The 27202-nt window shown below is 38.2% G+C and overlaps 1 protein-coding gene across 6 annotated transcripts; it reads left to right on the top strand.

Annotated features, from left to right (window-relative positions):
• The first annotated feature begins 335 nt into the window (after positions 1-335).
• kst (karst) lies at positions 336-26661 on the top strand. 6 transcript variants are annotated; one of them, XM_008203308.3, is made up of 13 exons: positions 336-535; positions 13180-13355; positions 13891-19302; positions 19350-19495; positions 19593-19649; positions 19757-21954; positions 22007-23373; positions 23422-23652; positions 23703-25326; positions 25373-25749; positions 25801-25939; positions 26115-26207; positions 26373-26661. In XM_008203308.3, the coding sequence occupies exons 2-13, from the start codon at positions 13236-13238 to the stop codon at positions 26507-26509; spliced, it is 11901 nt and encodes a 3966-aa protein (XP_008201530.1). In that variant the 5' UTR covers positions 336-535; positions 13180-13235; the 3' UTR covers positions 26510-26661. The 6 variants fall into 6 exon arrangements, with proteins under 6 accessions (XP_008201530.1, XP_008201527.1, XP_008201528.1 ...); XM_008203305.3 differs by lacking the exon at positions 336-535 and adding an exon at positions 4960-5047; XM_008203306.3 differs by lacking the exon at positions 336-535 and adding an exon at positions 11744-11845.
• The last annotated feature ends 541 nt before the right edge of the window (positions 26662-27202 follow it).

Raw genomic sequence — 27202 nt, 5'->3', positions numbered from 1 at the left:
GCAATAATTAATACAGAATCTATGGATTTTGCAACTTAGAATTTTATTATATTGTATTATCTATTGGTTTTTATATGTTAAAACTATATCGTGTTTCTTTCTAAATGATACGTGTAGAAAATGTGTTCCTTTTATCAAACAAATTACAAAAAATTGTGACTTTTATTGTTTAAATTGGTAATAAAGAGTAAACGTTTTTTTTTGTTTATACGTTTCATTCGAAAGTTATTTGGATTGTTTAAACCTGTGGGTAAAAAAAGTCGAGGGCCACCAACGTAAGAAACCGAAATGCAAATTAGCTGTTGCCGTTGGGTTGGCAATACCACCTGTTGATGCTGAATCAAGTTAAATCTACGAAACGCAAGCGTGGAAGAAGACGCGGCGAAGCTGTGTTATTATAATTTTTACGCGATTGTGCCAAAATATTCCAACATTATGAACAAATAGAGTGGTTGCGGGTGTATTTTCTGTGTTGTGTGCATTTTATGAGTTACAATAATTGGATTACAAACGGCAACACAACTTGTACCAAGTGGTAAGTGTGATGGAAAGAACCGTCTTTGAAACCGTATTTTCGGTTATAAACCATCCACCGGTAACCAGCGTCTGGTTTACCGTTTTGGTAAAGCATTTTCGAGTTGGCTGGTCTTGGCTGGCCTCGATGGCAGCGAGTTGAAGCGAGTGTCCATTTGAAAAACCGCTGAAAAATCGAATAAATGGGCTATAATTTGCGTAATTGAAGCCAATGCCGGGATTGTTATTGTCAAGTGCGGATAAAAACAGCAAAATAGGCGCGGCAAATTCTTGTTTCTTGTATGTCAGCACGATCAAGAAGTCTGTGTGGAGTCTGACGTTTAGGCAGGGCATGCTGCGATGCTATTATGCAAAGTATACCAAGAATCACTGTCTATGGGGCTACCAAAGTGTTATTTATCTTTCGGCCTGCAGACGATGACGTCGAGATGGATGTGATGGGAATGGGTCAACGACACCCGGAATGCCCCCCTTTTCTTTCCCGGAGTTTTCCGGCGATTTTTTCGGGTCCGGAGACGACGTGTCAAAGGTCTACCGGTTATTAGAGACGCGGATGGAATTCATTTAAATGTATTATCGGAGATCGCTCAGAATCAGGTTTTCTGCTGGTGTTTGCTGAGCGATATCTGGGTCATTAATTGTATTTATTTGCCAATTTATAAAAACAAAACAAGGAGGACACTACAGGGAATCAACTGGGTTTTATTACTCGTTAACTGACACCGCTATGCAAAAATTGTGAAAACGCAGTTGACGTCATTTCCCATAAACTCGAAGGTGAAGTAGTTTTACTAACATTTCACAAATAATTGAATCGCATTTTACCAGATGTGTGTAAGGTTTCTAAACATTTTCTCTTCGAATCCACAAATCCGCAAATTAAATTAGTAAATTACCCTGAAAAGCACAAATGAATCTTACTAATTCTTTTAAAATTATCGTTTTCCATAACGAAATTAGCACAGATTCGATAATATTGCAATAAAACTGCATTTATCTTAGACAAATAAATAAGTAATAAATGCAGTTGTTGTTGTCAATGTTTTGTTATTTAACACAGTACCTTATCATTGTAACTTAAGAAGACTACAATCATAATAATGTCACCAAAAAAAGAAGCAGGAAGAAAAGAAATTCTAAGAAATTTTCAAACGCTTATCTCTATTTAAATATTTCATGGCTCTTCGAAGTATAAAAAAATAATTAGGTGTGTTACTTCGCTTAATAATAAAATATGTACATTTTAGGTGAAATTATTTACTTGACATGTTGACAGTCTAATTCAGTCCAGGTTTGGACTTTAATTTCATGGCCAACCGGGTTCCAGTACGTGTGAATGGGTGTAAAAATTCGGTAGCAAACAATGAATATATTATGTTTTGACTTCCCATTCCTAATTAGAACAAATTATAAGTGAATAGTTTCGTTATTGCGGTCATTTACCACTCGAAGAATGTCTTTTATATATTTACCAATTCATTAAATAAGCATTAAATTCAAGTCTTAAACGGGTATTGTTCTTATTCGGTTAAACTTTCTATGGAACTTAATGAATCAGGTCTAAACTAAATATGAGGAATTTAGCACGATTTCTATACACTTTGAAATTCTTTTTGCAAGGTTTTACGGCGAGACTTTTCAAAACTAGAAGTTAGTAGCGAGATATTTTGAAAACAATGCTCGCTTTGCATTTCTTGGCGGCGTGAAAACTAAATTATTGTGTTACGAGGATGCGGATATTTGATTATGACGTAACAGTAATTTTGATGTTCCACACTGTGTGTATGAATAATGCATTTTTCCTTGTGTATGCAAAAACATTGCAAAATGAGAATTGTGTAAGACTATGTAGACAGAAATTCAAGTCGGTTTCTCCTGTTTTCGTTTTTTAAAGTGTATAGGTGCAGTTCATTATTATTTAAATGACAAAGTCGCCAGCGATACTTTCTTCAGGTTTATTAACACGAAACCAAATTAAATATGGCAATGATCGATGTTTTCCGAGAGACTTGAACGCTCGACTAGAACACGAAAATGTCGATTTTAACACACCTTTAATACAGTTGTCATTTTAACACTAACATACATTTTAATTTTGTTGTAGGTTTGTTGTCAATTGTTTGCATTGCATACAAAGCAGTATGATTCACTTGAACGTGTTTTCAAATTAATATTCTCGATCTTGATGGCATTTCATTTTATATATAGACCCACCTTCAAGTGGGTGTGACGGTTCGTTTAAAAAAATATCGCCCCTTTCGAAGGGTGAAATTTTTTACCTGGAGTCTCATTTTATGGACGTTTCGGTTAAAAGTCGGATGTTTAACGAATGACGATTGTAGAAATTTTTTAGATACACAAAATATTTGGAAAAAGGCGCCCCATTTCCGACCATATCTCAAAAGTCAACTAACAAATCCGCCTATCTTTACTGATGTGAGTAATAATTGCAATTCAACAACTTTCAACTTAAAAATTTTGTTTCTACGACTATTTGGCAAACAGCAGATTATGACATTTTCACGTTATCAGATTTTTTTGTTATAAGTACTATCATTTTGCGAAATGTTTACATAAATTACTCCACTTATATAATGATATATTTCATTAGTTCTTTTTTTCAAGCTTCTATCCTTTATGTCATAAATTTGTTTAGATTCAAATAAAATAAGCTTTGATCGATTCTGGTGTTTCGTAATGTGGGTTGTGAGGCACTGATAGAAAAATATAAAAACGTACATGCACTATTTGTTTTTTTTTTGACCCTTTTTTGGTCAGATCCCCGCGTTTTATTTTTACGTTTCCGTTCAGTTTCCACCGTTATATTGTTTTTTGTTAATCTCCTGCGGTTTTTTAACATCTATTTCCTTTAGAGGCTTACAAACCTGTCGTCAAGTCTTTCAAGTAATTTCTAATCTAATCTAAGGACGAACCCAGAGATTATTAATATTTGCGCATTTAAGATAACGCGAATTCCAAAATTAATGACCGCAGTTATTGTATATTCAAATGGTTCTTTAGTGTGGTATTGATGTTTGTTATCGATTAATCGATCTATTGGTGCTCGTGACCAATTTGCTAGATCCGATTTTTTGTCTGGTGTCAACCATCATCGTGTGAACCCATCCGAGCAGCGATTAGCATGCAAACAGAATCACGAGATAAAGTATTTATTTCATGTGCAGATAAACCGTTGTTGCAATTAAGTTGTCGGACATGCATGAATCATGCATAACACTCCGGCAGACTCGTTGCACATTTTTCACTCCTCGTCTCGACTTATTTAGGTGCAATATTTACAAAGAATACGTGTTTTTGGCGGTAAACAAAGATTGTTTCTCGAGCGATTTTTCTAAGTTTTATTTCCTCCAACATTGAGACCATCAGGCTGCAAGATGTGTACAACGTCCAGTCTTCCGATGGATGAGTTTTTGTAATATGAGACGTAGCTGGAGGGACTGTCGACAAGATTACAGCAGGTCATCTTTCGAGAATGTGAGTTAGGTCGGTGGGTCGAGCTTTAACTCGACCTTTCCGGACGTTATCACATCAAAATATTGCTTTCTTGTGCGAGATATAAACAAACGGAAGCTTTCTTTGTGGATGTATCGGTGAACGCACCGTTATGATAATAATTTTTAACTCTTACTGCTGTTATTAAATATTTCTTAAAAATAACGGGAATTCGTGGACGTTTTGCGAGTTTGTACACCGTATAATTTTTTCAGATTTCATAAGATTGCCCGAAGGCTGATATTGAGATTTTTAATTAACTAAATATTTACGCTGCAGCTTCCAAATTCCATCACAAACTGAGATAAACCGAAATTCTTGCAGAAATTACTAACCTAGAGATTAACACCGAAATGTACTTAATCTTCTTTTGGGACCACTAGTTTTAAGATAAAATATTTTCGTCTTGGATCAAAACATGATTTAGATATTGTAAACTTTTTATTTTTGAAAAAAAGACGTGGGTGAGCCACTTATAGTATTTCGTAGTACGTACGTAAAGTCAAGGATAAAATACACTTTATGACTAAGAAATGGCTCTTTTTACAAATTTTATTTGCTTACACCGCTGTTGTAAAACTGTTTGTGGGCATTTATATATATCTCCGGTACAATAAATCAGAATGTCGGAGATATTGCTAAGTTACTTGAAACCATCATCTTGACTGAATCACTGTTTTGTAAGCAAAATGTGACATCTACTTTATTTCCATCTTACGACTCAATGATAATAAAATGTCAATAATTCATTTGCAATAAAGAATATTAGAAAAACTAAAAAAAAATAGTCTAAATTCTGTGCTCCTTGCTTTCTCTCTGTGGACCTGACGTATCTAAAACACTGTTTAGCATTTTATCAGCTCATAAAACACATTTTAATTGTGTTTAGTACATTTTGTTTGCATGCGTGAGTTACATAACTGATTCGGTGTCGTTTGAGACAAATTTTGTGAAAGTTTGAAAATAATGAAAAGCGATAAGTTTTGGTATGATCGAAGAGGTAAGTTATTTCCATTAATTTCAATACGAAAATCTCCCATTTTCTTTTTATGGTAATGTTTGAATATTTTTCTTGGTCGTTATAATAATGTAAACAAGAAAAGTAAATATCAAAAATTATCCATCTCGTATTAGGATATTGGATAAATAGACGGAGGCAATATTGGGTGAAATAAAAATCATTTGGTTGCGTCATATAATGCTTTTTACGTCATTGAGAGTCGTATGATTTGCTTATCTATCACAAAATAAATAGTGTTAAAAATTAATTCATGGAACCAATTAATGACAGGCATGGTTTGGCCCCTATTTAACATTTTCCAGTCGTCGACGACATATGGTATACAGTTTTGTCTACTAAACAGATTTTAAATGGTTGGTGGTAGAAATAGCACCTTTTAACTGCATCTTTATGGAAGTTTTAGTGTCTTGAACTGACTTTTTCGTCAACTTACGACCCTTATGTTATATTTTTATTTTTATGACGGAAAGAAATATGTGAGGAGAAAAATTTCCGGCACACCCAGCTCATGTTACTACGAAAACAATAGTCTCATTCGATGAAAGTGTGTGAATAATGTGTACGATTTAAATTGGTAAATTGCAAGAGAATGTGTTCTCCTAAAAGCGACAGGAATAAATCGTGGAGACTTTTTAATTATGGGAATGCGGTTTGCAATCACTACCGGCTGGGAAGCCCTGCAACTCAATTCTCCGTTTCCGTATTTTTTACCGAAGCCATGCTCGATAATCCGGTTGATTATTTAATTAAAGTGTGTTCTTATTCGTGACCTTACCTCAGTGCATTCCATTAAAGCGAATAGTTATTTTATTTATGTGAGCTATTATTTATAAAGAGAACGTGTCCCGGGATATATTCGCGCTGTTTCGAAGGTGCAAATAAACTTTCATGGCAAAGGCATTCCAGCAGAGCTTGGTTTTCAATCAGTTCACGTGCATCAGGAATTTGCACCAAATCTTCTCATGCTTTCACTTGAATTCATTGAGAATTTCAATTGAATCAGAAAAAACGAAATTTTACTCCTTGCCAACAATTCTCTTAATAATCTCATCAATCATTGATGGAATTCCGCCGACCTATGTATTTCCGCTAATTTCTAAACTACTGGACCGAGATGAATGAAATCAGAAATACAAGAAGAGTGTGTTACTGTTCTCAGTGACTCCGAAGATGTTGTAATTAAAATTGTCCATTTGTACGTTTGCTTTTTTAATTAATACAATATTACCCATGTTCGTATCATCTGGGGTGGGCGTAACTCCTTGGTGGGTATACCAAAGAGTTTATATAACCCAACAAAAAGTAATCAAGTGAGGTCACGATCAGAGTCGGTTTAAAAGCGGAGGCGAAATTATAATAAGTCGCCAAGAAACAATCGTGAAACACAATTCGGTACCACATTTTTGAAACATTTCCGATTGCTATAATTTGACCTAAAGAATTTTCTAAGTATATTAAGTGCAATTATGTTGTCAGTCGTTAATGAATTATTCCGTTTTGATAAATAGCACTAAAATATCCGATTTAAAAAGACCAAGGTATGCAAGGTTGGAATATGAATGTAGGTGGACACGAACTGAATTCGAAAGGTTTTAAGGAAGGAATCTTCTTATCATTATTTTAATCAAGCGAATGAAAGCTATTTACTTATCTAGGTAATAAACAATACCATTAATCAACCGACAAAGTGCACTATTATTTAAATGGTGGGAAAAACCGTGTTCAAATGTAAATTACTACTTTTCGTGTAGTTCACTAACTTTTTTATAATTATGGGTCCTGGTAGTTGCTCCGAAATTACATACATTATTGGAGGAGAAAAAATTTAAACAATAAAAAATAATCCTGTAGTTATGTGAAGCCCAGTCGTTAAAATAGAACCAACACATCGAGTATTAAATATTGCGTAATTAAGTAGAGTTAAAAAGTGTCAAAAATAATTGGTAACGTTCGAAAAATAACCAGTCATTGAACCTCACAACAGTAAAATTGTTTTTGGTCGTTAAAATTTTATTACGAGACATTTTTTCATACCGCTTGACACTGCTTGACATACTGCTGTTTCGTTTTAATAAAGTCTGCTTCAAGAAGAAACGTTATCGCAGAACATGTTTATGGTTACGTAAAGCGGCTAATTAATTTTACATACGACTTGGTTTTCTTCATTTCGCCATAAAATAGCTCGATATTTGCCATTAATTGAAGATTTTGCCGTAAAATGGAAATATTACCTACAGAAATCTACGAGTGACTTCGCCGCCGCCGTTTTCTCACACCTTTTGTGGCGTATGATGGAAACGAGAGCATGCAAAGCAGCCAAGCGATCATTTTGCATAACGGCGCTACCATGTGTCGGAAGAGGAAAGAGGTTTTTGTCGACCGGAAATTTGTACGGCATGCACGCATTCTTTGTTTTTCTTTCTATCGGGATAAATGCAATTTCTAATTCGATTGTATGAAAATTTTATCACTCGGTCCACTTTCACGCATGATAAAAAAGGCACTTTTGATTGTCGATGACCGAGATATGTTAAATTTAGCCGTCTTAATGGTGTCAATCACTTCCAGTTTTTTGCATTATGCGAAATGCTAAGTCAACATTAATTAAAGTCGTAAGATAACGTCCATTTTCATTAAACCAAATTAATCAATCGTGAAGATCCGTAAACAGTGTTTTATTGATGCCACTCGGGTAATCCATTAGGTTTCCAAGAATTTTTACTAGGTTTTATGGAGGTAATTGATTTAAGATGCAACGATCAATCACTGCGTTGTGAGGAAATACTGAAAGTTGTTTTTTCATCAAATTCAAGACTAAAAGGTGCATTACATATTTGCAACCTCCACATAATTTTCTCTTTACTAATAAATGTTATCGGGCATTAGAAGGATTGCGAATATAATCAGAATTCTGCTTCAAGATACTTGGAATGTCTCGACATTTTTCTGTCTGTGTTATTAATTTATTCTGATATAACTTCATAAAATATTATCTATATTGTGGCACGAATTTCTCCTACTGATTGTGGACCTACAAGTGCTTTTTCGAATGCAACTGGTTTGTGAACTTTGGATGGAATTTTGTAATTTACTTCTTAATCATAAATTATTAGTTAACATGTATTTGAAAGTTGCGTCTGCATCATTTGTTTGTTCTTGCTGGCATAGAATGTCTACTCTTAAGAAATTAGCAATACCGCTTGTGTAACATGTTAACATAACTTTGCAGGTGCATTCTTATATGGCGTGGGATCTACCAAAGATGGATCACCTGTTGGAGGCTGGAGTTTGTAGTGCATTACGTTTAAGCTCAAAAAAATTGTCCAAGAATTTTAGACACATTTGGTGCCAGAAATCAAATGCTTTCAGAGAGATTTTACATTTGCACAGACAAGAATGTGTTTTTTATTGAGCGTTTTATCATTAAAAAATAATTGTTTGTTGACATTGTATTGCAGTATTTTCTGCAGTTGTTGGGCAATGCTTTCAATTTATTGGATAATAAAATTACGAAGATTATAATGTTATCATGTTGACTGTTTATTTTAATAATCCAGTCATTAAGTGGAGCTGCAATTATTTCAATGAAACAAAAATGTATTGAGTTTCTTACATCAGAGTTACATATTTCCACACTTTGGAATAAATTAAATAGTAACAATCGCATTGCTTCTATCTGAGCTCATCCACATCAAGTGAAGGTCGTCATGTGGTCATTTAACAAAATTGCTCATTTCTGTTTTGAAAACCGTCATGAATAAAAGTGACACATTTATTGATGAGTTTTATCAAGAATGAGGATATTACGTTTGAATTTGAATAATGCATGAGTTATCATCGAAGAAAGTATGTATTACCCAACGGTTATTAATGACACCCCCGCACCGATAATTGTCATGATGGGCAATTAGTCAATTATTCGAGCGGCGGCTGCATATTTGCGTCCATATTTAGCGCAGATAAGTAGACCACCTAATGAGAATGCTAATCAGTTGATTAGGCATGTAATCCTGTGGTATTTCAGGAATCGCTTTTTTTCGCCCATCGATCACGATGCGGTGAAAGCACGCCGTTTTCTTACTCTTTTTGACATTTTATTAATAGAATTTCGATGCTTGGAAACAATTAAACCCTGATTTCGGCACGAGCTTTGATCCGGATAAGCACCGGAAATGTTTGTGGTTTTGTGCGTTTTCTTTCGGACGTGTCACGGTTTGGATATGACTTTTAAAACTAGGGTTGAAATAATAAACGTAGGGAGCTAAAAACGGAAATGCTCCTTGCATCAGATGTTAGTCAGAAGCGGATGCTTGCAGAGGTGTGAGGGTTTTTGAGGGTGCGATGAAGTTCTACGCTTATTATTCCAGTTGTACGACTGGTGAGTGCTATAATTGAATTATTTGAAATTTCGGTTTTTTTGAATTGTGCGTTTTGAACCGAACTTCCTGTGCTCTATACGTTCCACTGCTGCAGGCGGAAATATTCCGTAATTTTATAATGTATGCCAATATTATTGCCTAATTATTATTATTAATTTTTATGCGGTCTCAAAAGCGGCTGATAACTGGTGAAAGTACAACAAAATTCATTATGTACGATATCAATTTATTAAAATATTCTAAATAGTTTTAATGAGATAAACAAAAGATTAATTGTTGGTGCAGTCAAGCGCAACGATAGTGATTTAAATTTTATTCAATCTTTGCAGAGAATAATACGTTGTTAAACTACTGATGTTTCCGTTACCGATATGCGTATTTGCGCACTTAACAACTGATTATAATTGACTTCTTGCAATGGGCGAGCCATGTTAATCCAGGTCACAAATAATTGAAAAAAAATGTTAAAAACAATTCGATTTTCATTTATTTCTTACTTTCATGATGTCAGAAGTTGTGTCCTAAATCTTTTTGCGTGCCTTGCCTTTTTATTGAGCAGATGTCTTATTCCCTAAGTTATACACAGGCAGATGATAAAATTGTAATTCCAAAAACTAGGGAAAGTTTTTACGTTACATACTATACCATACTACTAGTTTTTATCAAGTCTGAAACCTTCCAACCCTATTTGAGATAAATAAAATAAATAAATAATAAAAATAAATAACAGTGAAAACATACATTTCGTCGGCAATTTTTTGAAAGCAAACACTATTCCACGTAAAGGCTTTTAACATTTTTCTTGATGGCAAATAATCGCGAGCTCTAGTTCTAATCTCTTCGCACTAATGCCTGTTATCTAACACGTTCTTCGTGTTGTTCTAAGGCACAATCATCCAGGTAATGTTTGGAATCTCACCTATATCCTAATAAGCATGAGAGATTGCGAACTCTGCATAAAGGTTACATTCTTGAGAAAGGCGTTGGTTTTTCTAAACTGCATAATTGGTCACGATTCACATCTTCGATTTGTGTGAGACTTTGGTATTCCGGTAGTACGACATGAACTCCGTGGTACTTCTAAATCAAATCAAGCTCTTACGTAAAGTAGATAAATTGTTCTAATTGGTTTGCATTAATATTAATTAGAGCTGACATCCTTCGTTGCGAGCTACAGGTGACTCAGTGTTTTTGTTAAGCAATTTCTCAGAGCTTCAGTAAAATTATTGCAAAAACTTGATTTGTATCATCAGTAATTGTTTTAAGACTGGAGATTCTTTAAAGACCAAGGTGATCGGGTCTAGTTGATCCATATTTTCCAGTATTATGTAACACAAAGTGTTTGAATTATTACCGGTTTTAAGTGGACATAAACATTAAATGTGTGCAGTTTCTTATTTTACTATTGAACGCATTTTTATTCCAACACTCGTAGGAGAAAATTACCTTTTGCGGAATAATTTTCTCCGGTAGACTCTTAATCATACTGTTGCAACTATTGCTTCCTTATTAACGCTGTAGAGATTATCTTCGTGTAAATATGCTAGAAGTGTGGCTTATAAATTTCTATATTATGTGTTTACATCGGATTAGAACCAGTCTACTCGTGTGGGTGTAGGAAATACGTGACACATGCAATTTTTCGGTTAGATTTTTTTGCATTATTAAAACGGTTACACTTGGCCGTAAACGGTTAGAAACAATGATGTCATCTTCAATTTAGTGTTATCTCGGAGGATCTACCGCTGCCTCGTGCTTCGTAGTGGGTGAGGTCTTTCAATGGCCAGGTGTAGCCACATTCGCTTGCCAGACATAGTAGCACGTTTCTGGTTCTGTTGCTCGTACGCTCATGAATTTCCTTGTATTTGGCATCTATTGGGTCATGTGGGCTTGTCAAACCCATAGTTCTAAGAACACTTTTGTGCTAAACATATGGGTACAAGCATTAAATATTGGTGCCACTCAACTTTGAAGAAAACAATTTTCATTTCTTCGGCGATTTTTTATCTTATTGAAAATAGGTATTCAATATTCAAAATAAACTAAACAACTCGTTGCACTTTCTCAAATGACACAACATTTTACGTATTTTCTGTACGTTTTGTTCAAATGCAATTATTTTTTTATTCACAGTAAGCTGAAAACAATTTAAAGAATGAGCATACAAGAGAAAAATTATTTTTGTAGTAATAGAATCAGTGTGTTTAGAATTACTGGTTCAAATACAGGGAGAACACGACCGATTCATCCATCACAATCAATTCCCTCAACTGATAAATACCTTTATATTTGAGTACGTTATCTAAATTCATATTTTGAAGCTGATATTTTGATACTAGTCAGTTTTGTTACTTTGAATGTGTCATGCAGTACTAGAATATGTCTGAAACACCTTATGGTAATTTTTTTCTTTTCTTTATGGAGCGTACTGTCTTACAATAAATAGATTAAGTTGCTTATGTGGGCGAATTGTACTTCTATGTAAATACCTGCTTTAAATTGATACAGTCTCGTGTTCAAGTCTACGCCTATAACGTATCATGATTAAGTTATCATGACTTGACTGTGTATGGGCGCTTAGATTTTTAAGGCAATGTAGGCTAAAGGGTGCCACACAGACTAATCTGGAAGATGTCAGCACCAGTATCAGCCTTTTATCTAAACTACACCACTTTTAAATAAGTGTACAAAAAGTTAATGAGTTTTTGAAGATGACATCACGACAGATCAATTTGAAAGACGAGGACACGGAGACAAGTGTATGTGTCATAGACACGTTATTACAATAATTATGTATGATTCATGCAAATTGAAACTGTTTTATTCAGCTTCAATAAAATGGTCCTGGTAAGGCATTGTGTTGTAAAACAGCATGACCATGCATATGCTTTTTACAGATTTTCATCTTATTCTTGTTATATAACGTATATTATTATTTATTGACCTAGCCTTACGTATTGTAGTAGTTGACCGTGAATGTAGCTTTCTCCAGGACAAACGACCGCCACTGCAAAAAATGCAGGCTTATTCGCTTGTCATACAGTCAAACACGAAGTAAAAAATTTAGATGATTTAATTGACTACTTTATCACAAAATACAATACCTTTGCAATCATAGGATTATATCATTATTTCTCATGTCTAAAATTACTTTTTCTTTTTGATAAGGTGTATCTGCACTTGTTCCAAGATTAACAGCTTCTGATTTAATAGATCCCGATATTGATAAGCTATTTACAATTATGATCAAATTACCAGATGAAGTGTTGTGATAATTATAGAAATCGCATGTTATCGAGAAAAATCGAATTTCGCTTTAATTTCGAAATGGGTTCTTTGCTATTTTGTAATAAAATAACTTCAATCCGTATCAATAATCCTCCGATAAGAAATAAACCAACACAAATAAATATTGTTACATTCCAACACTTAAACTAACTATAGTATTGTACTGGCTACAATAAATAAAATAAAACAAAACCTCCAGTTGATTTACTATCGTCAAGCACACAGGTTTTTATAGCAATAAGCCAAAGGAATTTTTTTCGTGACGAAATAGTTCGAGTACAAAATATTTTTCTCTGATAGTAAAATTTTATTGTATGTGTGGATGATCGATCGCTTGTCACGGATTAGTTATCAGTAAAAAAGGTACTACGCTTGATATCCTGCATTTGTCAAACTTCATACTTTAATGCATTTTCAATATAAGCAAAAATGTTTTTGTTACAGTTGGCTTCGTGCATTATGAACCTAGAGGGCAAACCTTTGTGCAACATCGAACCAACATGACTCAAAGGGATGAAGTACAGAAGTTCGAGCAGGGCCGAATACGCGTCCTGCAGGAAGAACGTCTGTACATACAGAAGAAGACGTTCACCAAATGGATGAACTCCTTTCTTCAAAAGGTAAAATTGCGTCGAAAAGTTTACGCGTAATAATTCAAATTCTTGCATTGCTGATTTGTTTACGACTTGTCTTATCATTATTGAAAGTGTCCTTCGATTTATGCATAGGTATGCGTTATGATAATGTGTATGGTGATGAGTAAAAGGACAACAGGAGTAAAAACGAAATGAAAAAAGATTTTGGTCTGCTTTAGTCACTGTCTCAAATTTCTTTGTGATTCAAATGTATTTAAATTTTCGGATACTAATGCAAATTGTAAAACCTTTCCACTTAACTCGCGCCAAGGTGCATCGAGATACGATCTGTCCTTATTTGATAAAATATCATCGTTGCATCAAAGCCGGATCGTGTCAGGGTCAGTTTCTTGATTAGCCCTAATCAATCGTGTATTTATTGTCTCGATTATTAGAGAGTTATTAGCCATAATTATGAGTAATAAAAGCGGCAATTTAAATGTGCTTATGATTTAAATTAAGCCAGCGTAGGCAGTTTTTCTACTGATTTATGTTTTGACTCGGAACGAATTCCTTCTAGGTTCGGATGGAGGTCGACGATTTATTTGTAGATTTAGCAGACGGCAAGAAATTATTAAAACTTTTAGAAATAATATCCGGTGAAAAACTAGCAAAACCAAACAATGGCAAAATGCGGGTACACAAAATTGAAAACGTCAACAAAAGTTTGGCGTTTTTGCACACAAAAGTTCGGTTAGAAAGCATAGGAGCCGAAGATATTGTCGATGGGAACCCCCGACTTATCTTAGGTTTAATCTGGACCATCATTTTAAGATTCCAAATTCAAGAAATCGAAATTGACGTGGACGAGGAAAACGAAAGTTCTGAAAAGAAATCAGCCAAAGATGCCCTTCTTCTATGGGCACAGCGTAAAACACAGGGGTATAAGGGTGTTGATATTCGAGATTTTTCAACATCGTGGCGCACTGGTCTAGGCTTTAATGCCCTAATCCATGCCCACAGACCGGACCTGTTTACTTACGACGATTTAGTACATAACCGAAACATTGATAACTTAAACCATGCTTTTGACGTTGCTAATAACGAATTGGGAATTCCCCGGCTTTTGGATGCCGAAGATATTGATAATTCTAGACCAGACGAGAAAAGTATCATGACTTACGTCGCCTCATATTATCACACTTTTGCCCGAATGAAAAATGAAGAAAAGTCCGGACGACGAATTGCCAAAATAATTAAACAAATGGTTGACGCCGACAAAATGAAAGTCAATTATGACGAACTAACCACTGATTTACTAAATTGGATAAAAATTAAAATCGTAGAACTGGAAGATCGCAATTTTCCGAATTCACTAGAAGGCATCCAAACGCTTTTTCTAGCCTTTGCTCGCTACAGAACGAAGGAAAAACCTCCGAAATACATCGAACGGAGCGAAATCGAAGCCTTATTTTTCAACATCAACACCCAGCTTAAAGAACTGAGACAACCGGCTTTTATCCCACCTGATGGTAAACTCGTGCAAGACATAGAACGGGCTTGGGAAACCCTTGAAAGGGCCGAACACAACCGTGAAGTGGCCCTCCGCAACGAATTGCTCCGACAAGAGCGTCTCGAACAACTTTACTGCAAATTCGAACGTAAAAGTGTGCTCCGAGAAGGTTACGTTAAAGAAATGATCCAAGTCTTATCCGACCCTCGATATGGCTCTAACCGAGACCAAGTTGATGCTACTGTCAAGAAACACGAAGCCATAAGTGCTGATATTTTAGCGAGGCAAGAACGTGTCAATGATTTGACTCAAATGTGCAATGAATTGGTGAGAGAAAAATACAGAAATTCCGATCGGGTTGTAAAGAGAGAGGCTGAAATTTTAAACCAATGGAAACAGTTGTTAGACCTGTTGGAAAAACATAAACTGAAATTGAATCGTATGGTCAATATCAAATCTTTGGAGATGGAAATTGATACGACTTTGAACAGCATGCAGCAGTTGAAAGCCGATTTATCAACTACTGATACGGGAATACATCTGATGGCTGTTGAGGAATTACTGCACAAACATGCCTTACAAGAGCTACAAGTGAGCTCTTTGGGCGAAACTGAACGGAGACTCAATCGTCTCGCTGAGAGTACGTTGGCTCAAAATCCGCAAGAGGAAAAATTGAAAAAGAAAATTCAAGAGTTGTCTGCGACTTACAAAGACTTGCAGGATGCTAGTGACAAGAGAAAGGGTCTGCTTGAAGAAGCAAGAAATTTCTATCAATTCCTCCAAGACCAAGAGGACGAAGAAGCCTGGCTGATTGAAAAACAGCGAATTTGTCAAGCCGGTATTACAGCTAAAGACTTACGTGGCGTATTATCTCTACAGCAAAAACACAAAGTCCTCATGGATGAAATCAAAGCACGTAGAAATAAATTCGATCAATTAGGAGCGACTGGAAGACAACTAATCGCAGAAAAACATCCCAGGTCTAATGAAATTCAACAACACATGGATCGCAACAAACAAGCTTGGAGCGATTTAGAAAAACTAGTCAATGATAGAACAAAACAGTTACAAGACGCTGCTGAAACTTATCAGTTTTACGCCGATGCTAACGAGGCTGATTCGTGGTTGAATGAAAAAACGTCGATTTTGAATTCTAGTGATTACGGAAGTGACGAACCAAGCGCCCAAGCACTTCTCCAAAGACATAAGGACTTGGAAGGAGAGTTGAACGCTTACAAAGGGGATATTTTAAGTTTGAATACGCAAGCTGACCGTTTGATTGCGTCAGGCATTTCCAATCTCGATTTAACTGCCGAAGTTGAAGTAGCTGAGCCGGTTGAAGAAATAGTGTACGAAAATAGGATGATTCCGACTGAAGTTTGGGTTGAAGAACCCGTGGAAAAAGTCGAGTACAAAATGGTCGTCGAAGAGAAAAAGGTGCCTCAAGTCAAAGCATTGTACCCATTTAATGACCATGGCCTTAACATGGTTAAAGGCGAAGTGATGTATTTGTTAAATAAGAGCAACCCGGATTGGTGGTGTGTACGTAAAGCGGACGGTACTGACGGTTTCGCCCCCGCTAAATACGTAACGGAGATCGAACCCAGGTTGTTACAAATGCAATACCGTAAACCTGAAACTGTTAAAGTTATGCAGAAAGTTAAAAAGACGAAAATGGTGAATCAGAAAGTCCCAGTCAAGGTTTTCAGGCAACGCAAACCTGTGAAAAGGAAAGTTGACGACAATGATAGTGTCCCGAAAAGACAGAAGAAAATCAACGATACGTATCAACACCTCCTGGATGTTGCAGCAAAAAGACATGCTCTCTTGGAAGACGCCGTGAAGCTGTTCCGATTTTATAAAGAATGTGACGATTTTGAGAAATGGATTAAAGATAAAGAAAAATTGCTCGCTGTTGACGATCCCAATGACAGTATCGAGCAAGCAAAACGCAAATACGAGAAATTTGTGACTGATTTGTCCGCCAACAACAAACGCATGGACGAACTAAACGACGATGTTAAAGAATTCGAGAAACAGAAACATTCGCAAATTGACAAAATCAAATCGCGCCACCGCCAAGTCCAAGGCGCTTGGCAGCGTCTCAACTTGCTCAAAGCCCGAAAAGAGAAAAGTCTCGAAGGAGCAAGTAGTGTTGAGCTTTTCCAGAAAACTTGTGACGAAGCTAGGGACTGGATGTTGGAGAAAATGACTCAGCTTGATACCCACGTTTCGGCTCACGACTTAAAAACCGTTCAAGCTTTACAACGTAGACATGATAATCTCGAACGTGAGCTCGCCCCTGTTGAGGAAAAAGTGACCAAAGTAATGCATTTGGCAAATTCGGTCAAATCAGCGTATCCTAATGAGCGACAAAACGTTGCGCGAAGACAAGACGAAATCGAAGGTTTGTGGCGACAGGTCAAAGACAAAGCTAGTGAACGTAGAGCCAGGCTTGAGAATGCCGTTGGTGAGCAAATATTTACCAATTCGTGTAAAGATCTTTTGCGGTGGGTCGCCGATGTTAAAGATCAGTTGAATGCTGATAACATGGTTAGAGACGTGCAGACTGCTGAAGCATTACTCAAAAATCATAAGGACTTGGGGGAGGAAATTAAAGCTAAGAATGACGAATTCTACGAGTTGACCGATTTGGGTAAAAAGCTTCTAAAATCTAATCCCGAACTTCCCGAAGTTGCGGAACGTATCGAAAGACTGACTGCGGAACAAGCGGCCATAGGTCGCGGTTGGAAGGAAAAACAGCGTTGGTTAGACCAGTGCCACCAATTACAACTATTCAACAGAGAAGCCGATAATATCGACGCTGCAACTTCGGCCCATCAAGCATTTTTGGAATTTTCCGATTTAGGGAATTCCCTTGATGAAGTGGAAGCCTTGCAAAAGCAGCACAAAGCTTTCGCTAACACTTTATTCGCACAAGACGACCGCGTCAATCTCTTCAGCAAAAAAGCCGACGCGTTAATCGCTGATGACCATTATGAAAGCAAAGGAATCGACGATAAAAGAAACGAAGTCCTGCAACGGCGCCAAGCTGTTAAAGATTTGTGCCAACAGAGAACAAACGTTCTGGACGCGTCGAAAAATTATCAAGAGTTTTGTGCCGAAGTGCACGATTTGCGTAGCTGGTTGAATGAGAAACTTAAAACTGCATCTGATGAAAGTTACCGAGACCTAACTAACCTGGAGCGAAAGTTACAAAAACACGAAGCTTTTGAACGAGAATTGAGAGCTAACGAAGGACAGCTTCGCACAGTGAACAAATTAGGCCAAGCTTTGATTGCTCAAGACAGTTACAGGAAGGACGACGTGGCGAAAACTTTGAAAGAACTGAACGATGAGTGGCAACAACTCGTCGGACTTTCCCTTGAAAAGGGGAGAAGGCTGAGACAAGCCGTTGTCCAACACGACTATAACACTTCAATTGACGATATTCAGACCAAATTGGATGAAATCAACGAGAATTTGTGTAGCACTAACGTTGGAACCGATTTGAGATCTTGTCGCGATTTATTAAAACGCCAAGACGTGCTCGAGACTGAACTTGGACAATGTGCGGCCAGAGTCGACGAATTAGTGAATAAAAGTAACGATATGATGCATGATGGGCACTTTGATGCCGACGCAATCCGCCAAAAAGCCCTCGACGGCCAAAAACGCCTCAAACAACTAGAAGAACCGGCCAGAAAACGACGAGATGTCCTAGAAGAGGCTTTGAAATTCTACAATTTCCATTTTGAACTCGACGCTGAGTTGCAATGGATCAAAGAGCACCTCCCTCTCGCATCGTCGGCCACTCTGGGCCAAAATCTACACCAAGCCCAGAATCTCTTCAAAAAACACAAAAAACTCGAAGCTGAAATTGTTGGTCATCAACCCGCCATTGATAAAACCTTGCAAGCTGGACAAACCCTAGTTGATTTGAAACATCCAGAAAGTGCCAAAATCAAAGACTTGTGTGGAGTGCTCCAAGACGCGTGGGACGAATTAAATGAAAAAGCGAGCGAACGTGCACAAAAACTGGAATTGTCGTTGAAAGCTCAACAATTCTTCTTTGAAGCGAACGAAGTTGAGTCGTGGCTGAACGAAAAAGCTGATATTTTGGCCAGTACTGACTATGGTAGAGATAGGGATTCAGCTACGAAATTGCTGACCAAACACAAGGCACTCGAATTAGAATTGGACACTTACAACAACATTATAGTCGAGATGGGACGTGGTGCCCAAAATTTGATACAAAATAAGCACCCAGATTCGAAATTAATTGCCGAAAGACAGTCCAGTTTGGAACATTTAGTTCGCTCTTTGCAAAGGAAAGCTGTTTTAAGACAACACCACCTTATGGAGTCACTGTTTCGTCATGAATACTTTCTGGAGTCGGAGGAATTGGATCGGTGGATTGCCGAAAACTTACAACAAGCGTCTTCGGAGGATTATGGACAAGATTACGAGCACCTTCTGGTAAATTATTTTTTTTGGTTGCAAGTGGTATTAAAATTTTTTTATAGATCCTTCAAGCCAAATTTGACGATTTGAAACACCGAATTGAAGCAGGAGCCGAGCGATTCCGCCAGTGCGAAGACTTGGCCCAGAAGTTAATCGCCAATGAAAGCTCGTATATTTCAGATATACAGAAAAAGCAACTTCAACTCGAGTAAGTTTGGTGTTTATTTTTACTTGCACTTTAATTTAATGACACTTTGTTTCCTGGTTGTGGTGTAACTTTATTGGTGTTGAACTAACTGTTTTAGAACCCTAACACAATCAGACGCAGTCGAGGAAGTTAGGCAGAGGCATGACGTTGTACGGTAATGTATTTTTTACTAACACTAATATGTTTTGTGACTGTATCTTTTCAATTCACCTTTAATTCTAGTAAAAAAATAAGAGAGAGAATAATGTCTTTTTTTCTTAGGCAATCGTGGCAAAAACTGCACGACCAGATGCAGAACCGCGAGCAGCGGCTTCTTGCAGCCGGTGAAATCCACCGTTTCCATCGCGATGTGGCCGATGCCATGCAACGAATCCAAGAAAAGAGCGCTGCTTTAGGCACCGACCTAGGACGCGACCTAAACTCCGCCTTAACACTACTTAGAAAACACGAAGCTTTCGAAAACGAATTGGTGGCACTTGAGGCTCAATTACAAGTCCTGGTTGAAGATGGATCAAAATTACAAAAAATCTACCCAAGTAATCAATCTAGCATTCAACTTCAACAAGAAGTAGTGATCGATGCTTGGGATTACTTGAAAGAACGAGCAGAATTGAGACACGACCAGCTCCAGGCTAGTGTGGATTTGCAAAAATTCCTAACCCAAGTCAGAAATTTGACAAATTGGGCGACTGCGTTAAGACTAGACATGCAAGCTGAGGAAAACGTGAGGAGTATCGCGAGAGCACAGTTTCTACGTAACGAACACGAAGGTTTGAAGAATGAGATTGAAGCGAGGGAAGCCGATTTTAAAGACGTTGCCGAAAATTTAACAGCGATGGAACAAACCGGGCACTATGCAGCAAATGAAGCCGGCGAAAGATACAAAAACTTGCTTCAGGAGCGAGAAAGACTTCACGCCGACTGGCAGATAAAGAAAATACACTTGGACCAATTGTGCGACTTGCATATGCTACTAAGAGAGGCAAAACTGATCGAAGACGCCACCAATGCACAAGAAGCCACTTTGAGTAACCTAGATTTTGGCGAAACTGTCGACGAAGTCGCCAATCAAGTCAAGAAACACGAAGAATTTGAAAAACTAATCGTCCATCAGGACGAAAAGTTCGACACTCTTGTTAAGACCGGCCAAAAATTAATCGGCCAACAGCATTTCGACAGCAAAAACATCGCTAAACGTTTGCAAGAAGTCGGAGCCAGGCGGCAACAAGTCCACCAATTGAGCGATCGCAAGAAACAACTCCTCGCCGATGCTCTGTTGTATGCGGAATTCAATAGAGACGTGGGCGAGGCCCAGATATGGATAGCCGAGAAACAAAAGAAGTTGGAAAAGCAAGTAAAGACCGGCGAAGTGACCAATCTGGACGACAAAATCAAAGAACTACAGAAACACCAAGCGTTCCAAGCCGAAATCGCAGCCAATGAGGGCAAAATCAAGGAAGTTAAGTCTAAGGGAGAGACTCTTTTAGCAAAGAAACACAAAGCTTCGAAAGACATTGAAGTGCAATTGAGGAATTTGGACGATGCTTGGAGGCAACTTTTGCGCGAGGTGGACTCGCGTGGTAAAGGTCTGGAAGAGGCGCAGGATATTTTAGAATTCAACAATCAACTGGACAAGATCGAGTCATGGATCAGGGACAAAGAAGTGATGATTCAAGCCGGCGACGTGGGGAAAGACTACGAACATTGCCAAGCGTTGCAGAGAAAACTCGACGATGTGGATAGCGATATGCGGATCGACGATACCCGGATCAAAACCATCAATTCCCTGGCTAACAAACTGGCAAAGCAAGGGCACCCCGGAGTGCAACAAAGACGCGACAATTTCATCAAGAAATGGCAGGATTTGCAAGGCGCTTTGGCCAAATATCGCAATAAATTAGCTGCAGCTTCCGAAGTTCACTTGTTTGATCGCGATGTCGCTGATACGGCTGAGAGAATTAATGAAAAACTGCTCGCGATGGAAACTGACGACGTCGGTCGCAGTTTACCCGCCGTTGAGCTGCTTTCGCGAAAACAGGAAGCACTAGAGAGTGAAATGACCGCCGTTGAAAATAAATTGCAGGATCATGGAAAAGATGCTGTTTTATTGAGTGATAAATACCCGCACGCTGTCCAACACCTCCAGGGTAAAATGGAAGAGTTGCAGAACGAATGGGAGAAGCTGATCGCAGCGAGAGAACGTCGCAGAAATAATCTTAAAGGATCGCATGCCAGGCAAAAATTCTTATCAGATGTTAAGGATTTGGAACAGTGGGTTAGTGACACGACTAAACGAATGGAAGCACACCAACCGCCAAGTAGTGTCAACGAGGCTGAGACACTTTTAGGCTTACATGATGAACTTAAAGCCGAAATCAATGGACGTAACGAGGTTTTTGCGAAACTGATCAATTTCGGGCGCAGTTTTTCCGAAAGCGACGATTCTGATATAATTGACGGTAAGTTTAGGTTTAGTCTGCGGTCCGCACCGTTTAATTTATTTGTGTCTAGGAGTGAACAAATTGAAGGAGCTTCAGAGTTACATTCAGCAAGCTTGGGAGCAACACAAAGACGCACTAACGTACGAATACGACCTCCAAGATTTCAAAGAACAAGCCAACCAGTTAAACAATTGGTTAGCCGATAAGGAAGCTTTCTTGAATAACGACGACGTGGGGGATACACCTCGCGCAGTTGAAGCTCTCATCAGAAAACACGAAGTTTTTGAAACAATGTTAACGCAACCACTGTCACGTATCGATGAATTGTCGCGTAAAAAAGTAGGAGGTAAAACACCAACTGACCCAACTTACGCAAACAGCGAAGTCGCAACAAAATTAAACGAGATAATGGCTCGCAAAAACCGACTTTTGGGCAAAGCAGCAGAGCGCAAGAAAATCCTACACGAATCAAAAGCATTACAAAAATTCCTCAAAAACGAATACGACGTTGAGGTTTGGTTGAACCACAAGCTTCAAATCGCAACCGACGAAAATTATCGCGAACCTTACAACTTGCAAAACAAAATCCAAAAACATGTCACTTTCGAAGCCGAAGTTTTTGCAAACCATGAACGCGTCACCAACGTAATTGAAGAAGGGCGAGACTTGATCGAAAATAAACACTACGCTAGCAAAGACATTGCCGACCGAATTGAGGAATTGGAAAATCGGTGGAAGGAATTAATTGAACAGTCACACCTGAAACGTGACCGACTGAACGAAGCTTATCAAGCGTTACTTTTCAACCGATCTCTCGATGAATTCGAAGCTTGGTTGCTCGAAGTCGAAGCCCAACTAACATCCACAGATGTCGGCAAAGATTTGGCAACTGTTAACAACCTACTCAAGAAACACACAATTCTTGAAAACGACATTCAGCAACACACTGATAATTGTGAAACGATCAACGATGCGGCTGATCAGTTCGTTAAAAATAATCATTTCATGAGTGAAGAGATTCAACAGAGGGCTCAGGACGCTATTACTCGATTCCATCAACTCAAAGAGCCCGTTCAACAGAAGAGAGATTTGTTAGAGGGGTCGATGATGTTGCAACAATTCACTCGAGATGTTGAAGACGAATTACAATGGTTGGCCGATAGGGAGCCACTTGCCGCCTCCAGAGACTTGGGAGCAAGTTTGACAGCCGTACAAAGCTTACACAAGAAACACCAAGCGCTTGAAGCTGAATTATCATCAAGAGAACCAATTATTGGATCGCTTGTAGGTCGTGCAAATTCTCTCGCGAGATCGGGGCATGTTTCAGCCCCGCTTATCAGTCAGAAAGCGAAGGAATTGCAACAGAAATTCGCAAGTATTAGGGATCTAGCCAGTATCAGGAGATTGAGACTACAAGATGCTTTGGAAGTTCAAACGGTAGGGAAACAATTATTAAAAAATGTTTGTACATGTGTTTGCTTTCAGTATTATGAAGAGGCAACAGAAGCTGAGGCATGGATGCGGGACAAACGCCCGAGTTTAGTGACCAGAGAAGTCGGGAAAGATGAAGACTCAGCCGAATCTTTAAAACGTAAATTGGAAGCCACCGAATTAGAAATAAAAGCGTTCGAAGTGACTATTAAAAAATTGAAACAGTCGGCCGATGAGCTAATCGAGAGACAACATTACGATGCTGTTAACATCGAAAAGAGAAAGGTTTGTTTTAATCGTTACAGTTTTAATCAAATTTAAATTTATTTTTTCAGAATCAACTCGATGAGCAATTTAACGAACTGCGAAAACTGGTTTCGGAGCGTGAAGTTCGGCTCGACGAAGCCCTTCGTTACTTTACTTTTGTGCGCGAATGTTTGGACGTCCAGGAATGGATGAAAGACCAAATACTTAAAACCGATTCCGAAGAATACGGAAATGATGTCGAACACGTCGAACTACTAATCCAAGCTTTTGACACATTCCATGCAAGTCTAATGAACAGCGAACCTCGAATTCAATCCTGTATCCAGAACGGAAATATCCTAATTGAAGCTAAAAGCAGCCACAGTCCGGAAGTGCAACAAAAAGTGGCCGATATCCGCGACCAATGGGACGATTTGCTCGAACTTGCCAACGCGCGTAAAGACGCCTTAGCTGGGGCCAAACGAGTGCATGTTTTCGATCGCACAGCTGAGGAAATTATTTCGTGGATCCAGGAAAAGAAAGCCGACTTATCGTACGATACATTCGGGCAAGACTTGGAAAGTATCCAAGATCTTCTCAGAAAACACCAAGCGTTGGAGAATGAGATGAAAGTGATTAGGGAAAAAGTGGAAAATGTGGAACAAGAAGGCGAGAAACTTATAAACGAGTTTCCGGATACCAAAGAACATATTGACGATAAGTGCGAGGATATGTTGTCAGCTTGGGGGAGTCTTCAAACCGAAGCAGCGCGGAGAAAAGATCACTTACAGCAAGCCGAACAACTTCAAGCTTACTTCGACCAGTTCCAAGATTTATTGGCGTGGATTACGGAAATGGTGGCTAAAATCACAGCACCTGACCTTCCAAATGACTGCAACGAGGCCGAGCTTTTGATCGAACGGCACAAAGAGTACAAAGTTGAAATCAGTGCAAAATCAAACGCTTTTAAACAATTCTACGACTCCGGTAATAAATTCATCGAAGAGGGTCACCTGTTCGCTAGCGAAATCCAAGACAAAATCAAAGTGTTACGCCAGAGACTGGAGTTTTTGAATAACACGTGGGAGAAACGCAATTTGCTCTACAACCAAAATTTGGACGTCCTCTTGTTCAAACGCGAGGCAGATATTTTGGATAATTGGCTAGCTGTGAGGGAAGGTACCCTAAAGGAGGGAATTACTGGAGATAGCATCCACCACGTGGAAGATTTGATCCGAAAACACGGCGATTTCGAAGAAGCAGTCAAAGCACAAGAGGACAAGTTTGAAGCACTCAAACGCAAAACTTTAATTGAAGATGCGTTCCTTCTCCAACGGGAACAGGAAGCTTTGGCCAAAAAAGCCGAGAAAGAGCGCCAGGAACAGGAACGTTTGGAGCACTTGAAACGACTCGAAATCCAGAAAATCAACGAAAAAAGAAGGCAAGAAAGACCCCAACCGCCGGAAATTGTCGAGGAACTGGTCAATGGGACCAAACACGAGGAAGAAGGCCGTCCGGTTGCAACAGTTCGTAAAACAAATTCCGTTGTTCAGACGTTTGAGAGAGACCGTGGTGGGTTAAGGAGAGGGTCAGATAGTGCAATTCAACGGTCGGCAAGCATGAAAGTTGGTACAAATGTTACGGGAAGTAAGCCGAAAAGAACTCCTACTTTTACTACGAGGCGAAGGCCATCGTTCAAGTCTAAACCAACCGGTGAGTTTGCTAATAAAGTGATTTTTGCGACAAATGTAATTTTCAGAGGCACCACCTGCGGACGCCCAGTCGTTCCTCGATCGCAAACAATTAACCACAGCAAATGGAAAACGCGCCACTAACAGGACTTGGAAGAATTCATACACGGTTTTGTGCGGACAGTTATTGTGTTTCTTTAAAAATCGCGATGATTTTGCGGCTAGTAAAGCTAGTGGTCCACCGGTTAATGTTCATAATGCGATGTGTTCAATAGCGGATGATTACCAAAAGAAAAAACATACGTTTAGACTTGAGCTTACAGACGGTTCGGAATTTTTGTTTGCGTGTAGTTCGGATTCGGAGATGGATAATTGGATTCAGAAAATTAGTTTCAGGGCTAGGTTGCCTCCAAGTCAGCAATTGCTGCATTTGGAAATTCCAAAGGTTTGGTATTTTAGATTTATTGTCGGATAGTTGTTTAAATAATATTTTTAGGATCAAAACGATTACGAGATGAGTTCACAAAGTAGCAGGACCTCTAGTCCGGACGTTGCCGATCAAGTTGTCTTGCGGCACGATCCGCAATCAACCAATGGCAGTTTATCAAGTTTAGCATCTTCGCGTCATACTATGGGTAAGTTTTTGCGCCGGTTCAATGCCTGTGACCAGATTAATAACGATCATATCATGTCTGTTAAGTTATAACAGATTCTCATCAATTTTTACGCCCGAAATAACTGTTACTTTAATGGGATTAATGTCATTAATCTATACCTTGAAGAATTAATGTTCAGTTCCTACTAATTTAGGGGAAAGTCCACCACCTTTACCGATGAGCGAACCGCCGAATAATTATGCCGGTCATCGTCAATATACCTTAGAAAACAGTGGATCTATTTATGGTTAGTCAGCATGCAGCACAACGTTAATTAACTGGCACGGACTTCAACTAACTTTTAACTCTTCTTAGACTTTTCCTAGTTTTGTTTTCTTACTTTGCTGGTTGCGGTGTTTTTTTATATTGAGCCCTAATTGTTTCTTTCGCGTATTAAATCGTATTTTTTTAGATGGTAGCGGAATGTCGTCAAAACAAGATTGGCAACCTAATGTACAACGTCCACAAACGATGCAACCTAATGATGCACCAAAGTCACGTCTGTTTGAAAGAATTTTCAAAAAGAAACGGAACACTTCGCAAATGTAATCCGCATTACATACAGTAATAGTTAGGAGCCTTTTAGTATTATGTCAATATATTTTTGTTTACATTCTTGTACATAGTTTCGTAGTTAAATATATGAACATTATATAAATCCTTCATAGATTTTTATTATGACAAAATACATGTTTAAATTATCCGCTTGTTTTATTAAAAACCCCATTTCCCCAGCATTGGAGACTAACCTTTTAATCCGCATTGTTTCCTCCTTTTATTCCTGGAGTAAGTGGCACAGCACACACTAACCGCGATCAACGCGCACTAGCCAACGAATCTTTAAATGTAAACTTTAAAATCGCAAAATTCTGATTTTATTTGAAGCGCTCCGTTCATGACAACAGCGAGTAACAAACTGAATCAAACGGCACAATAATTGTGTAAGAATGTAGATAAAACGTCACCAACAAAAAAGACATAATCAAAGAGATAACTAATTGCTGCAGGTGGGAAATACTGTCTCATTCATTTAGGATTTCGTCACTTAATTAACGTTTTTTGAGGTGCCTACCGGAAAAATATACAAAGAGATGCAGTTTAAGTAATCAAAAATTCGTTATTCCAATAAAAGACACAATTAAAATGAGCCACTTTCAGTTACTTTTGTAGTATTGTGCCGTATACGGGGGTGTATGTGAATAGTTTGCACAAAATTTTGTTTTCTATGCTTACGAATTCATT

This window comes from Tribolium castaneum, chromosome 4, assembly GCF_031307605.1.
Source record: "Tribolium castaneum strain GA2 chromosome 4, icTriCast1.1, whole genome shotgun sequence".
Lineage (NCBI taxonomy): Eukaryota > Metazoa > Arthropoda > Insecta > Coleoptera > Tenebrionidae > Tribolium > Tribolium castaneum.
Note: the sequence above shows the minus strand (reverse complement) of the source record. Positions and strands in the feature narration are given on the sequence as shown.